We start from the raw sequence: 16,957 nt of genomic DNA on the forward strand, positions 1-16,957 counted from the left end.
CAAGCAAGGGACATCACTCAAACATTATAAGACTAATACAAGAAGAGTGAGTTCCCCTCAATATAAAGCTCAATATATCACATCCCTTTACCCTTAGTAAATAATAACATAGCTTTCAAGAGAATAAATGATAGTATCTTAAAATCAACAACACTTCAAAAGTCAATACAAAACATTATATGCATTCCTTTCGAAGTGTTAAACAATTTAATAAATCACTAAATATATTGTAACATGAACATTATATGATTTGAATCATTTGGTAGATTAAATCCTTACAAACAAATGCAAAATATGCTACAAGCATAATTAAAATACAAAACAATGTCAAAACACTTAACCTTTATAATCAAAGGTCTAACTTATCTGGGACTTTGATTGTCCTGTTTGACCTTCTCAGTGGCTGTTGATTTGGTGACTCAAGATTCTGACCATCTGGACTCTCTAGCTTAGGAAGTCCAGGATCTAAATCATTAATTCCAGAATTTACATTTTCTGACTCTAGACTACTTGGTTCACTCATATCAACAGACCTTGGTTGTGGAACAAACTGAGTTGGTGTGAACCGGTCAGATCTGGTGGGATTGATAGATTCACACTTATTATCTGCACAAGTTATTTTTAACTGGTCTGCATGTCTACGGACAATAAGTCCATTATTTGTTTTTACTTTATAAGACACAGGTCCTGTACAATGAACAATTTGACCTGGCATCCATTTTTCCCCTCTCCCATAATTTCTCAGATACACATTATCATTAACCCCAAATTCTCTCTCAATGGATGTTTTGTCATGATTTACTTTTTGTGTATGTTGATGTTGGGAAACAGACCTTTGAACAGTTGGATGTAGTAGGTCAAGGTGAGTTTTAATTTTCCTACCACACAGCAATTCGCATGGTGCAACACCTGTTGTTATATGAGGAGTTGTGCGGTATTTGGCTAAGAACCTGTTTACTCTTTCCCTGAGAGAAAATTTGTTACCGGTACTCATTTTTATCATAGCGGTTTTGAATATGCCTACCGCTCTTTCAGCCAAACCATTCCAAGCAGGGTGATAGGGTGATGTGGTTATATGCTCAATACCATTTGCTACACAAAACAGTTTAAACTCATGATCAGTGAAACTAGGCCCATTATCTGAAACAATTTGATCCGGCATCCATTTTTCGAGACAACTCTATTTTTCTTATTTTATATGGCCTTAAATCATCATTCACTGACTCTTCAGGCCAACCATTCTTACAGTACTCATATACTTTTATCAAGCACTCATCTTTTTTTTGTTTCTCTCTTAACATCATTCACATTTATATTGGAGTTATCCATGATAGTGAAAAGAACAAATACATCTTCTGGTACATAACTAAGGCTTTGGTTTTTTAAAGGTGATAGCCCACCTTTTAACCCTTGGTGAGGCATGCTCGGGCAGGGGTTTGTTTTCCCCAAACAAACCAAGCAAGGGCTTATGATCTGTAAAGATGGTGAACTCCCTACCAAACAGAAACTTGTGAAATTTCTTAATACCAAAAATGATGCCTAAGCCTTCCCTATCTAACTGAGAATAATTTTTCTCAGCCTGGTTCAAAGATCTACTGGCTAAAGCAATGGGTCTGTCACCATTTTCATCTATGTGGGATAAAACTGCTCCTACACCATCTGGTGAAGCATCACGTTAAGATAAGTCTTTTCCCTGGGTCATAGTGAGTTAGCAAAGTGTCAGAAGACAAAGCTTCTTTTGCTGCATTAAAACCAGCATCTTATTGTTTACCTCAGTGCCAAGTTGCATTTTTCTGCAGCAGCTTGTACAGTGGTGATAGTTTACCAGACAGATTCCCTATGAACTTTGCATAGTAATTTATCAAGCCCAAAAAAAGCTCTTAGCTGTTGGGTATTTTCGGGTTTGGGTGCTTCTTTAATGGCTTTTGTTTTCTCAGGTTGAGGCCTGAGACCTTGCTTGCTCAAAATATAACCAAGAAAACTAATATCTGTCAGCATGAATTGACATTTATCTTTGTTTATCTTTAAACCCTTTTAACCAACTATTTTCAAGACTTTATCAAGTGTTTTAAGATGTTCAGTGTCATTCTTACCAGTTATGTATACATTGTCAAAGTAAACACAAACATTTGGAATGTCCTGAAAAATACTGTCCATGACAGCTTGGAAAATTCCAGGGCTAGATGATATACCAAAACATAGTCTTTCATATTGGTAGAGTCCTTTATGTGTGTTTATTGTCGTATAGACTTTTGAATCTGGATGCAGTTCTAGTTGAGTGTAAGCATGACTAAAGTCTAATTCAGTGAATTTATCTCCTCCTGCCAAATTCAAAGAAATTTCCTCAATGTTAGGAATAGGATACCTATTTAGCTCTATTTGCTTATTCAGTGTAGCTTTATAGTCTCCACAAATTCTTACAGAACCATCCTTCTTTAACACTGGCACAATGGGCGTTGCCCAATCGGACTAGTCTACCTTCTTTATGATGCCATTAGATTCCAATCTACTTAGCTAATTTTCAATTTTATCCCTCATTACATAAGGTGGAACTCTAGCTTTGCAGTATCTTGGATTTGTGTCTTTAATGCTTATCTTCACTGTCCTATCATTTAGTAACCCTGAACTACCAAAGACACCTTCATTTTCAGATACAACTTTATCTATTGAAGTGAAACTAGATTCTCTTGCTTTGTTCACTGAAAATATACTCCCCCAGTCTAACTTAGGATCAACTAACCAGTTCCTACCTAGTAATGGTGGTCCATTTCCTTCAACCACAAGAAGAGGAAGTTTAACACTTTGACCATTATAGCTTACATGAACCATACACTCTCCTATCACCGGAACATTGTCACCTGTGTATGTTGTTAGGCACTTGTGACATGGTTGTAGAGGCACTGATCCTCCTGTGACAGCGTCAAAGTCCTTCTTTGTGATGACGGTTAGAGATGCTCCCGTGTCAAGTTGGAAGATGATGCTCTTACCGTTGATACAAACTAGTACATTGATGGGAGCATGGCTTGTTGATTTCACAGAGAACAGGTTGAACTCCGGCTGCGGATCAGTTTGAGCATTTTCACAGGTAGAGTGGTTCATTGGTTGGGTTAGGCTGTCTTTGTGACAGTTAACATAGTGCTGCTTTTGGTTGCGGTACTGTCTTGACTGGCTAGATCTAGCAACAGACGAAGACTTTGCAAAGCAGGCCTTGGCAATGTGACCCTGCTTACTGCACTTATAGCAAGTTGCTGACTTGAACTTGCATCGATGAGATGCATGGGGACCGTTGCATCGATGACATTTTTGATAATTATTACTAGATTTAAATCTAGGATTTGAACTTGCAGGCTGTTTAGCATAAGTTGAACTGCTCTGATGGGGTTTGTGTTTGTTGATTGACCTGCTGTCTACTGCATGGATCCCTGAGGGCGCTAGAGATCTGACCGCCTCGGATGACTGCTGGTATGAAGTTGCAAGTTGTATTGCTTTTTCCAATGTTAGATCTGACTCGAGAAGCAACTTTCTTTGAACATCAGGGCTGTTTACACCTGTCACAAACATTTCACATAGTCTGTCAGACAGCGTGTCCCCGAATTCACTTAGATGACGTAAAGCAGCAACATATTCTGATATTGACTCGTTTGGTTGACTAGTCCTACCGTCAAAGCTGGCTCTGCACAGGAACTTTGGTGGTGCGGGCGCATGGTGGTCTGTTAGCAGTTTGCTCAGCTCGTTAAAGCTCTTGGTAGCTGGACTAGCTGGTGCGCATAAGTCCTTTAATAGCCTAAATTGTTGAGGCCCTATGACTGTTAACAAAACAGTTCTCTTTTTGGCTTCTATCGTCACGTCGTTAGCTTCAAGGTAAAAGCTTAACCTATCTAGATAATCATGAATGGTTTCTTCATTCGAATTAAATTCTTTTATCTGGCCATACAGCGCCATTATCCTGCAAATACTTAGCCAATATGCTCTAGCAAGCTTCTTCTTAAGTAAGCATGTGCTCTTTTTAGTGGATGATTTATCCTCGTCGCCAAATGTAGTAGATTTTTACTTAGATAGGTAACACAACAGACGAGGAAGCCATATCTATGCACACCACGTTTTATTCTCAATCGGAAACAGGAAGCACAACATGACAAGCAAGGGACATCACTCAAACATTATAAGACTAATACAAGAAGAGTGAGTTCCCCTCAATATAAAGCTCATTACAGGAGGTTTCTGAGAGTGACGACATGCTCTTGCAATAATGTTAGGGTAGATATAAATACCGTGCTTTGTTTACACGCTGGGGTGGTTTTTAAAACACGAGCACAGTGGTCTTAATTATAGTTTTTACAGACAGGATACGAGTTTTATGTTTCTTTTAGAATGGAAGCAACTCGATGTTAAGTGTAACTTGTGGACTTCCGCATAGACCCGAACCCCCACTCCGTCCACAATAGTCTAATTTTCTGGACTCCACTCCATGTAGACGTCTTTGCAAATGCAGAAGATTAAAGCTAGACTAACTTGTAACTGGGGTCTCTTGTGTGAACTCCCCGTGACCTCAAGTGCGTAGTTGGTACAGCTTGGTAACGAGGGTGGGTAAGTTACATCACAGTTCATGATCCTGGTATGACGTATTAAAGAGGCATACTGAAGTCCACCGCTTCACCGTGTCTTGTTGTGGGGGGGGGGGGGGGGGGGGGGTGGGGTGGTGGTTCGACAATTTTTTTTTTTAATTGCAGACCCGTTGTTCAGTTATAAGCATAAATAGTGAATGATGTTGTTACACAAGTTACAGCCTGCAGAATGTTTTTTTTTGCTCCAAACTTTTCTTTACTAGAAGCAGTGGCGTAGCGAGGTCGGGTGTCACCCCCAGAGGCGTGAGATCCTTCCCAAGGAAAAACTTTCAAATTTTCGATTTGCACCCCCCCCCCCCTCTAAAGTTTTCCTCTATATATTTTACTATTTTTTGCCTTGGTGTCACCCGGTGCGGTCCGCACCCCCCTCGCTACGCCTCTGACATGAATTAGTAGCCTATATTAGGCTACTCAACACGTGCAGACCTAAATTAATGTATTACATTATTATTATTAACTCTCCCTATTATGCAATACCATTTTAATAATCCTTTAATTGAAAAAAATTAGAGCAATTAGTTAGATCATGAACAGATTACAAAAGTCTAATGTTGGAAACAAAATAGTTGCATCAGTTTAATCAATATTATTTTTTATTATTAAAATTTTAGGTGGAGTAGGCAAACTTAGAAAAGTGATTTTCTTTCAAATTGGCTAGAGAAAGTTCAATATAAATATAGCTCAATTGCCTAAAATAAATGTCAATTTAGTATAAGTAATTATAATGAGTACAAATGCATCATTTTATAAATTATTCGCTAACACATTATCTGTATAAAGTCTGGAATTTTTTTTAAAAAGTCTGGAAAGAGTCTGGAATTTCATTTTCAAAAAGTACGATCCCTGAAAATTGCCAATTATATACATTATAAAATCAACAAGTAATTGCTACAAGTAATTGATTTTTTTAAAACAAAATTTAATACACAGTCTATAAACATAAAAAAAGTACATTGAACAGTGGCATTCCAAATAATAGATTTCTATTTAAGTTGCAGATCCTAGCTGTACCTATGTTTTGCGCATGGTTATCATTGTGTTGATTTCCCATATAATCGAACGCATGCTGTCTATGATCTCTTTTAACTGTTGATTTTTCAATTTCACACTCTAGAAGACGAAATTTGTTTATATATTTATAATGTATATAAATAACTAAAACTAGATAAAACTTTAAGCATCAGGATTTACAAATTTGAAAAACCAAATGTGTACAAATATCTAGCTTAGAAAACTTACATCCACCAAATCACGATGCTGGTCTATAACATAATAATAAGCTTCCGAGAACGGTAGAGTCCTTTCTAGCTCTTTACCCACATAGGGTATCAATTCCTGTTTTAATAATGAAAAAGTCACAAAATAATCTTTTATATGTTCATGATAATATTCTCCAAAAATATCATTAAAATTTTTTTTTATATTACCAAAGCTGTGCTAAATGCAGATCATTTTACTTTTAGAATAAAACTTGCCATCGGTGCCCGTTACACAGACACTTGTAATGAACTTTAGCTCTCTTCTCTTTAGATACATATAGACTGCCCAGTTTTTCTTTTAGATATTTATCTCTGGGGAGTGGCACTTAAAACTTTCAGGGGAAGTGGGGGGGGGGGGGGAGTGGGGAGTGGATATGGTTTTTCTATATTTTTTATGAAATACATAAAGGAGAAGAAACGGTAGAGATATCTGAAGAAACTGCATATATGTACGGAAAGTGATTAATGAAATGAATTGTAATTCAGCTTTAAAAAAAGTCATTATCAGAAAAATTAGGAAAAGAGACATTCTATTGATCAGAATTGAAATTAAACATTGTTAAGATTATGACCCCCCCCCCCCCCCCCCCCAAAAAAAATAATAATAATAAAGGGTTTAGTTTTATGTACTACTCGCTCTCTCTTAATGTGCTATTATGTCATCAGTATCTGCATAGTATTTGTTATTGTTTTTTATTGCGCCATTATGACTCGTGTATCATTTTAACTAACTTTAAATGGTACTATGCATACATACATACATATATAAAAAATACTAATATATATATATATACTAATCTTTTCTAAGACATCTTAACAGTATCAAAACTACTTTATATTTTGCAATTCTTTGTGGATAAGAAAGCAATTTTATCATATTCATTTCAACTGCCAAAACTGATTAAGTGACTTAAATGATTCTGTTTAAAACCTGGCTTTTCAGTGTTATCTTCTTGTTTTTAAAGTGATTTTTTAACATTATGTTTTTATTATGTATAGACATTTATAGATTTAAATGAAAGCGTTCATTTCTTCATCGGTAACCGTGAATTATAGACCTATATTTTAAATTTTTGTTTGAGAAATATATTTCAAATTTTATAAAATAGTTATTGGTCAAAACGCAATGTTCACAGTGAAATATATTAATGACAAAGCAAAGAAATAACCAAATAGTTAAAAATTTGACACATTTAAAATAACATAGGCTACAAATACCTATTAGAAAAATTAAAACTAAATTATACACATTATTAGTCAACACAACACCATATTAAATTCACAAGCTGATTAAGAGACTTAATGTTTTTTTTTAAAGTAATTTATATTAGTTTTGGGCAAGATAATTGTATCAATTTCATAGATTATGTCTTGATAAGTGGGATCTATAGATTTAAAACAAATTTGAATGAAATATTTCATTTCTGCATATTCTAAAATTGGAAGATGAAGCCATTAGTGTTTGTGTACTTTCCATAGTTTAAACATGGGGCATAATAATTTTTGAGATATTGTCGCAACCATACACTTTTCCAGTTGCATAATCTAAAATAAGTTTCTATATTTGAATATGCCTTTATTTTTATTTTCCTTCTTTAAATAAAATTTATTTTATACATTTAAAACACCTAGCATATTATTTTCAACAAAAGTCTGTATTAAGTTCTCCATATATCGCTGAAGATACTGATCTCATAGCCTGTAAAAATATTTTGCGGACAGAGAGAGAGAGAGAGAGAAGTGTGCACATGGGCTTCTATATATTAGGATAAAACAAACATAAAAAATTTTTAAACTTGATAATAATAAGCTTTCAAATGCACTGAAAATTTTAAAATATTAAACTTTAAAAAAAAATTTTTTTTTAAAGATTTACGAAGGATCAATTTATTTTATTAAAGAAAGTAAATTTGGTTTATTATTTTCAGTATTTAAAAGCATAATTTAAATTGGTTTCTAATGAAATTGACACCACATGCAAATAAAGATAAGATATTTGCTTTAAAACCCAAGCTTGAATAGAAAATTATCTACTCCTTTTTGTCTATGGTCGGGTCTAATGCTTGACTGTAAGAGTTACTATAATTATTTGATGCTACTTTTGCAACACTTGCTTGCTGTAGGCCTACATTTTTAACTTGTACAAAATGTTTTAAATTAAATCATTTATGTAAGTTTCCCTGTTCTTTATTAAACACCTTGTAACATATTGGGATTTGTGAGGTCAGGGGAACTCACTCTTCTTGTATTAGTTATATTTATAATGTTGTTATTGAGTGATGTCCCTTGTATTTATCTATCATTGTTCTCTCTTCCGTTTACCAAATAAAGATGGCTACATGCTGATGGCTTCTGTCTCCGTTGTGTATTCCTAATCTATTATATCTGGCGACGAGGATGGGATAATCCACTAGAAAGAGCACCTACTTACGCAAAAAAGAGGTTTGCTAGAGCATCTTGGCTAAGTATTTCTAGGATAATGGCGCTGTATGGCCAAATAAAAGAATTTGATTCGAATGATGAAACCATTCAAGATTATCTAGATAGGTTAAGCTTTTACCTTGAAGCAAACAACGTGACGATAGAAGCCAAAAAGAGAGCTGTTTTGTTAACAGTCATAGGGCCTCAACAATTTAGGCTACTAAAAGACTTATGCGCACCAGCTAGTCTAACTACCAAGAGCTTTAACGAGCTGAGCAAATTGCTAACAGACCACCATGCGCCCGCACCATCAAAGTTCCTGTCTAGAGCTAGATTTGACAGTAGGACTCGTCAACCAAACGAGTCAATATCAGAATATGTTGCTGCTTTACGTCATCTAAGTGAATTTTGTGAATTCGGAGACACGCTGTCTGACAGACTATGTGAAAAGTTTGTGACAAGTGTAAACAGCCCTGATGTTCAAAGAAAGTTGCTTCTCGAGTCAGATCTAACATTGGAAAAAGCAATACAACTTGCAACTTCATACCAGCAGTCATCCGATGCGGCGAGATCTCTAACGTCTTCAGAGATCCATGCAGTAAACAGCAGGTTAGTCAACAAACACCAACCCCATCAGAGCATTTCAACTTATGCTAAACAGCCTGCACGTTCAAAGCCTAGATCTAAATCTAGTAATAATTATCAAAAATGTCATCGATGCAAAGGTCCCCATGCATCTCATCGGTGCAAGTTCAAGTCTGCAACTTGTTATAAGTGCAGTAAGCAAGGTCACATTGCCAAGGCCTGCTTTGCAAAGTCTTCGTCTGTTGCTAAATCTAGCCAGTCAAGACAGTACCGCAACCAAAGGCAGCACTATGTTAACTGTCACAAAGACAGCCTAACCCAACCAATGAACCACTCTACCTGTGAAAATGCTCAAACTGATCCGCAGCCGGAGTTCAACCTGTTCTCTGTGAAATCAATAAGTCATGCTCCCATCAATGTACCAGTTTATATCAACGGTAAGAGCATCAGCTTCCAACTTGACACTGGAGCATCTCTAACAGTCATCACAAAGAAGGACTTTGACGCTGTCACAGGAGGATCAGTGCCTCTACAACCATGTCACAAGTGTCTAACAACATACACTGGTGACAATGTTCCGGTAATAGGAGAGTGTATGGTTCATGTAAGTTATAATGGTCAAAGTGTTAAACTTCCTCTTCTTGTGGTTGAAGGAAATGGACCACCATTACTAGGTAGGAACTGGTTAAGTGATCTTAAGTTAAATTGGGAGAGTATATGTTCATTGAAGAATGTAAGAGAATCTAGTCTTACTTCAATAGATAAAGTAATATCTGAAAATAAAAGTGTTTTTGGCAATTCAGGTTTACTAAATGATAGAACAGTGAAGATAAGCATTAAAGACACAAATCCAAGATACTGCAAAGCTAGAGTTCCACCTTATGCAATGAGGAATAAGATTGAAAATGAGCTAAGTAGATTGGATTCTAATGGCATCATAAAGAAGGTAGACTATTCCGATTGGGCAACGCCCATTGTGCCAGTGTTAAAGAAGGATGGTTCTATAAGAATTTGTGGAGACTATAAAACTACACTGAATAAGCAAATAGAGCTAAATAGGTACCCTATACCTAACATTGAGGAAATTTCTTTGAATTTGGCAGGAGGAGACAAATTCACTGAATTAGACTTTAGTCATGCTTACACTCAACTAGAACTGCATCCAGATTCAAAAGTCTATACGACAATAAACACACATAAAGGACTCTACCAATATGAAAGACTATGTTTTGGCATATCATCTAGCCCTGGAATTTTCCAAGCTGTCATGGACAGTATTTTTAAGGATATTCCAAATGTTTGTGTTTACTTTGACAATGTGTACATAACTGGTAAGAATGACACTGAACATCTTAAAACACTTGATAAAGTACTGAAAATAGTTGGTGAAAAAGGTTTAAAGATAAACAAAGATAAATGTCAATTCATGCTGACAGAAATTAGTTTTCTTGGTTATATATTAAGCAAGCAAGGTATCAGACCTCAACCTGAGAAAACAAAAGCCATTAAAGAAGCACCCAAACCTGAAAATACCCAACAACTAAGAGCTTTTTTGGGCTTGATAAATTACTATGCAAAGTTCATAGGGAATCTGTCTGGTAAACTATCACCACTGTACAAGCTGCTACAGAAAAATGCAACTTGGCACTGGGGTAAACAACAAGATACTGCTTTTAATACAGCAAAAGAGGCTCTGTCTTCTGACACCTTACTAACTCACTATGACCCAGGGAAAAGACTTATATTAACATGTGATGCTTCACCAGATGGTGTAGGAGCAGTCTTGTCCCACATGGATGAGAAGGGTGACAGACCCATTGCTTTTGCCAGTAGATCTTTGAACCAGGCTGAGAAAAATTATTCTCAGTTAGATAGGGAAGGCTTAGGCATCATTTTTGGTGTTAAGAAATTTCATAAGTTTCTGTTTGGTAGGAAGTTCACCATCTTTACAGATCATAAACCATTGCTAGGTTTATTTGGAGAAAACAAAACCCTACCTGAGCATGCCTCACCAAGAATTCAAAGATGGGCTATCACACTAACTGCATACAATTATGAATTGAAATACAAACCTGGATCTGAGAATAGTGCAGATAGTCTTAGTAGATTACCTTTAAAAAACCAAAGCCTTAGCTATGTACCAGAAGATGTATTTGTTCTCTTCACTATCATGGATAACTCCAATATAAATGTGAATGATATTAAAAGAGAAACACAAAAAGATGAGTGCTTAATAAAAGTATATGAGTACTGTAAGAATGGTTGGCCTGAACAGTCTGTGAATGATGACTTAAAGCCATATAAAATAAGAAATAAAACCCTTTGTGAAGATAATATAAAAGATGGAGAAGATGCAGTCCATTATCAGTCAGAGTTGCCTAAACAAAGTATTTGTAACTTAATAAATGATTATGGTGATATGGCAATTTCAAATGCTTTTAAAGAGAATACATTAGTAAGAAGGAATGTGATCATCAAACAACTTTGCTAACATCATTAGCACTTACAGAAACTAAAAGGGTAACATCAAAAGAAAAGAAGATTTTTGCCACTTCAAATACTGGATCACAGTTGCAAAGTGATATAGTCCAGGATATTACTTTTAAACAGTATTTTTGGTTACCAAAAAGCACTATCAGATTACCTGAGGAAATTGATCAATCAAAGAAATCTATGTCAGTCAAGGATCTGAATAACAGCATAATACTTTCAGATGCCAATTCAAAAATAGTTCCATTAAATCATGACAAAACATGCATTGAAAGAGAATTTGGTGTTAATGAGAATGTGTATCTAAGAAACTATGGGAGAAAGGAAAAATGGATACCAGGTCAAATTGTTTAATGTACAGGACCTGTGTCTTATAAAGTAAAAACAAATGATGGACTTATTGTCCGTAGACATGCAGACCAGTTAGAAATAACTTGTGCAGATAATAAGTGTGAATCTATCAATCCCACCAAATCTGATCAGTTCACACCAACTCAGTTTGTTCCACAACCAAGTTCTGTTGATATGAGTGAACCAAGTAGTCTGGAGTCAGAAAATGTAAATTCTGGAGTTAATGACTTAAATCCTAGACCTCCTGAGATAGAGAATCCAAATGGTCAGAATATTGAGTCACCAAATCAAAAGCCACTGAGAAGGTCAAACAGGACAATCAAAGTCCCAAATAAGTTAGACCTATGATTTTAAAGGTCAAAAGGACTTTGACATCATTGTTTGTATTTTAATTATGTTGTAACATATTGTGCATTGTTTGTAAGGATGTAATCTACCATAGTATTCATGTTACAATATAATTGGTGATTTTAGGATACTGTAAATTGTTCTATTGAGAGATGTGTTGTGTTTACTAAGGGTAAAGGGATGTAACATATTGGGATTTGTGAGGTCAGGGGAACTCACTCTTCTTGTATTAGTTATATTTATAATGTTGTTATTGAGTGATGTCCCTTGTATTTATCTATCATTATTCTCTCTTCCGTTTACCAAATAAAGATGGCTACATGCTGATGGCTTCTGTCTCCGTTGTGTATTCCTAATCTATTATACACCTCATACAAAGAGATAGTGTGATCAGATAAGCCCAGCCACCTTTACTTTCCATAACTGAGTTGAGTACATGGACTCACACCCAGTACCCGAACATGAGACTAGGGTTAGTAGTCCGATGTTCCAGTTTATCATCAATCTATGCTGCCCAGAATCATAAAATATTGCTTAGTCTTAAAGAGACAACTTTTTTTTAGATTTACTGAAACTTATTACCTTCTAAATTAGTGTCTGCCAAAAGTAGGAACAGTCATGCCTAAAAAGAGGTATTTGAAGCCAAAAAGAAGAACATACATGCGGACTCTACTTTAAGAAGTTAAAAATAAAAAATTAGCCTAATGACATTAGGAGGCTTCTAGTCATTTAAAACTAATATGTAGGCTACATTAATTAAATACCGCTTAATGTCAGCTTAAATTTAGAAAAACAGTTGACCAGTAACCTGAAACCTCCAACCCTCAATGAAAATCATAGCTTTGAAATAACATTATTGATTTGATTTCCTGCCTAGCTATGTTCTAGGTTTTTTGAACAACAAATGCTGAAGGCTTCAAGTTAAGAGTTAAGCCCTAGATCTACTTAGTTAGGTCCTAGTTATTTCTTACTAAGTTCTTCATGATAGTAGTTACAACTTACAAGATAGATCTGTATTTGTAGATCTTCTATCTAGATCTAGAAATTACACATTAGCTTGTTAGTCAAGATTTTATTGTATTTTTCTCCCTACATGACACTTTTTTGACAAAAACGGGATGGCGGAATTGGACACTATTTTTTTTTTTGTAAAAAAGCGGAGCGATTCCTCTTTTGGCGGGGCGGTAGGTATGTCTGATTGTGCTAACTCTTATTAGAAATATTTTAGTTTGAATTTTAATATTTTGGGGTATTTGGCCCTGAATCTCAAATTTTAAAGATATCATTCAAATATTTTTGTATTATCACTAACACTAACACTGTCAAGAGTTCAATTTCTTACATCAGAATTTATATTATGAGCTATTCCATACTTTTACTTTTATACATTTACTGTCTTAATTAGGTAAGAGTAGAGTATGTTGTTAATAAACTTGTATGGTTTGTTACAAAAGATTATTAGAAGCTGAATTCAAAACTCAGGCAATGTTATAAGAACCTGGTGCTGACTGCGAAAAAAAAGTATCTTTGATATAATTATGATAATGAAAAAAATGAAAAAAAAAATTACCCTCCAAAGTAACCCCATTACATTAGCCCCCAGTGACCAACAGATTTAATCACCTTTTTTTACTAATAATGTCCATTAATTAAAAAATAATTTTAAGATCTTTTCCAGATTAGCCCCACCACTAATGAAAAAATGTGCTTAGGTGAAAAGTTAAGCTACGCCTCATTTTGCCAGCTACATTTAATGCAAGCACACAACTTTAACTAATTTTTTTTCTCTAGACATTTCAATATATAAACACATGCCATAAAGACAACTCTTTATCCGCCTCTAGGATTAGGTTAGTATCAAAAACTAAAAGTACACATTTATTCTCTTTTTTGGGTGGCGGGAGTAATAATATTTGGCGGCACTTATCTGGATAAGATCCAAGTTGCACACTGATAATATTATATAAGTATTATAAGGCCTACTTTTTTGTAGTATGTCATCTCTTTTCTAAGGCAACATTGTTTGGATTTTGTTTTAGTGCATTAACAGTGTAATATGGTAAATAATTTGTTTAGAAACTGTTATACAACTTGTGAAATTATTTGTTGATTAAAGTAAGTTCCCCTTTCGGATATAACAATCCACTGGTTAGGTTCACACGTTTCTTGACCTCAGCACATGAAGGTCAGCACTATGCCCTCACTGTAATCAAGTACCAATCAGAGCAGGTGGGCTCCTACTATTGCGAGTTTGGACCGAGATACAAGCCGAAACCTTCTGGCTAGCAGTAAACAAATCTACTCTACTTGTTGGCTGGCAAGGCTCAACTATATTGATATTTTTATCAAGAATATTTTACATTAATAGAATACTTACATGTAACAATTTTTTAAATAATACTAAATAAAAGGTGTGATCCAAACCTGTTCATTTGGTATTTCAGTGATGTCACAAGTTTCATTAATTTTAGCATAGAAAACACGAAGTTTTTTGAAATTCATAGTAATCTGTTGTAACTGTTCACCAAGCTTGCCTTTACGTTCTGTGTATTGATTACCATGGAAAGTAACATTGTTAGGGAGCTGAAATTTTTTTGAACATATGCAGATAATCAAGTTTATTGTTAACATTAACAATGCACATTAAAAAAAATTACTGGACAGTAGGCAAATAATTTTATGATTAAAAGAGAGAAAATAGGCCTACATATTTGAAAAGATATAGTTAAGAACATGTTGCAGTTATATATATATATATATATATATATATATATAACTAGCATAATATCTAGCCTAAATAAATAGCCTAGGCCTAAATATCTTAATATTATTAAATTATTAATTGGCCGATGTTAGCCGGAAAAAGATATCGAGGCGATGTTTTCGATGGTACTGCGCATGTGTGTGTTTACAACCGCAGAACCCTAACAGCCTAACACTAACCCTAATCCTATCCCTAACCCTAACCCTAGGTCACTGTGCATGCGCAGAGCTATCTTTTGCCGACTAAGTGGAGACGTTGGGGTGAAAAATCGGTAATCTATCGTTTTGGGTACGTAAAATCGCCCGCGGCTATTAATGTACGAAAACGTTACCTCATTGTCAAGGCTTTAATAGAAGTATATTGTCATATGTTTGTGTCAATTATTATAGATAAATGAATAATAAACCTAAATCAATGGCTAAATATATCAGTATAGGCCAGAAATTACTTTAAACAGCAGTGTCTGCAAGCAAGATTTGCTATATAAACAGCAGCCATTTGTAAAATAGAGTGACTTCCGCCTGAATCTCGCGCTATAAGTCTATAAAAATAAAACTTTAACAAGATGGCTGCTATAGTAAATGAGCATGGTTGCATCTGTTGGAAACATCGCTGGTGTTCATTTATTACTCAAAAGTTTTAATTCAATTGTTTAAAAACAGGTACATAAATGAAACAAGGAAACATTTTTTTATTTTTAAAACATAAATCCTCCTCAAAATGTGAAATAATTATTAAAATGGAAGGAGTCACCTGTTTTTCACATTACTAGTCGCGGGCGATTTTACGTACCCAAAACGATAGATTACCAAAAAATCTTCTTCCGAGTAGTCACTTCGTTATTAATTAATTAGGCCTGCACTTTTGTTATTACGGAATACACTAATAAACTAAATCAACTGACCTGCATGCCTTTAGGACAGAGTAAATTAAACACATCTTGGGCTCTGCTTAAAATATCTTGAACAACTTCCAGACCAAATCTACACATGTTTACAATATTAATGTCTTTAGTAGGAGACATCATTTGGGGTGCAGGTAAAGGACTCATCATGGAATAACCAGAAACATCCCTTTGAACAGTAAAGTGATGCTGAGAGGATGGAGTTGATGGGCCTGGTGCAGTCATTTTCTCATCGATACCAGTCCAGTCTTTGTCAGTGATGACTTGCCACAGTCACGCACTTTGTATTAGGTTTTGTAATGCATTACACAAAACTGTATCTAGATCTAGATTCTAGATCTATATCTATCTAGCATTGGAAATCAACGTTCAGTCAGTTCAAGGCTTTCAAATCGAAATGGAATTACCGACAATACACGAAAGGTCCGAAAAGCACAATGGGTAATCTCACACACACTGGGTTCGTAAGACTTTGAAAATGAAATTCTCAGACTTTTTTGTCACTTAGATCTAGGTAATCCCTTAGTTTAGCGTCGGTTATTATTCCGGAATCGTATAGCAGTAAAAAACAGTAAAACAATGCCAAAGTCTGTCACACACTTCCGGAATTCACCGGAAGTACTGTAAACCATACTTTATTTGGCGTCATCTTTTATTTTTATACAGAATGTTAAAATTTTGGATAGATTTATTTTTGTAATCATTTTTACATTTTGTAATCATTTTTACTATTTTCGTAATCTAGATTTTTTTACTTGGTCTAGCAGCTAGATATCTAGCTAGATCTAGATCTAATTAATTAATGGTCGCAAATCCGCTGCAAGCCAAAAACATTAGGCCTAAATTATTACATTTGACTTCATTATTTATATTTAGATCTATATTATATGTTTTTTTTTTTAATTTTTAGATCTACTAATTTAAATCTACTATTATATTTATTCTTGTTTCCTTTTGTCGATTAAACTTAAAAAATTAAAACATTAATTTACTACAATCGACTTTCAATTTATTTATATTTCAATGGTCAAATAAACCATGGTTTACCGTAACTCTAATTACCGAAACTCAACAAACATTACCCGATAATTTCCGACGCTAAACTAAGGGATTACCCAAACTCTAGAATACATAATAGTACATTTAATCTAGATCTAAATCTAGACTAGATCTAGAATGTAGATTTAGACAGCAGTTAAAACACAAATGA

The 16,957-nt window shown here is 34.8% G+C and overlaps 1 protein-coding gene across 1 annotated transcript; it reads right to left on the reverse strand.

The window, feature by feature from the left end:
* Window positions 1-5,523: 5,523 nt before the first annotated feature.
* Window positions 5,524-16,417, reverse strand: LOC131949960 (mediator of RNA polymerase II transcription subunit 30). The gene is made up of 4 exons (XM_059311932.1): window positions 15,748-16,417; window positions 14,504-14,662; window positions 5,865-5,960; window positions 5,524-5,735 (listed from the first exon to the last, which is right to left on the reverse strand). Exons 1-4 carry the CDS (start codon window positions 15,970-15,972, stop codon window positions 5,637-5,639), a joined length of 579 nt encoding a protein of 192 aa, XP_059167915.1. The 5' UTR covers window positions 15,973-16,417; the 3' UTR covers window positions 5,524-5,636.
* Window positions 16,418-16,957: the final 540 nt, after the last annotated feature.

Source organism: Physella acuta, unplaced genomic scaffold (assembly GCF_028476545.2).
Source record: "Physella acuta isolate Inbredline_101_S28 unplaced genomic scaffold, ASM2847654v3 ptg000722l, whole genome shotgun sequence".
Lineage (NCBI taxonomy): Eukaryota > Metazoa > Mollusca > Gastropoda > Physidae > Physella > Physella acuta.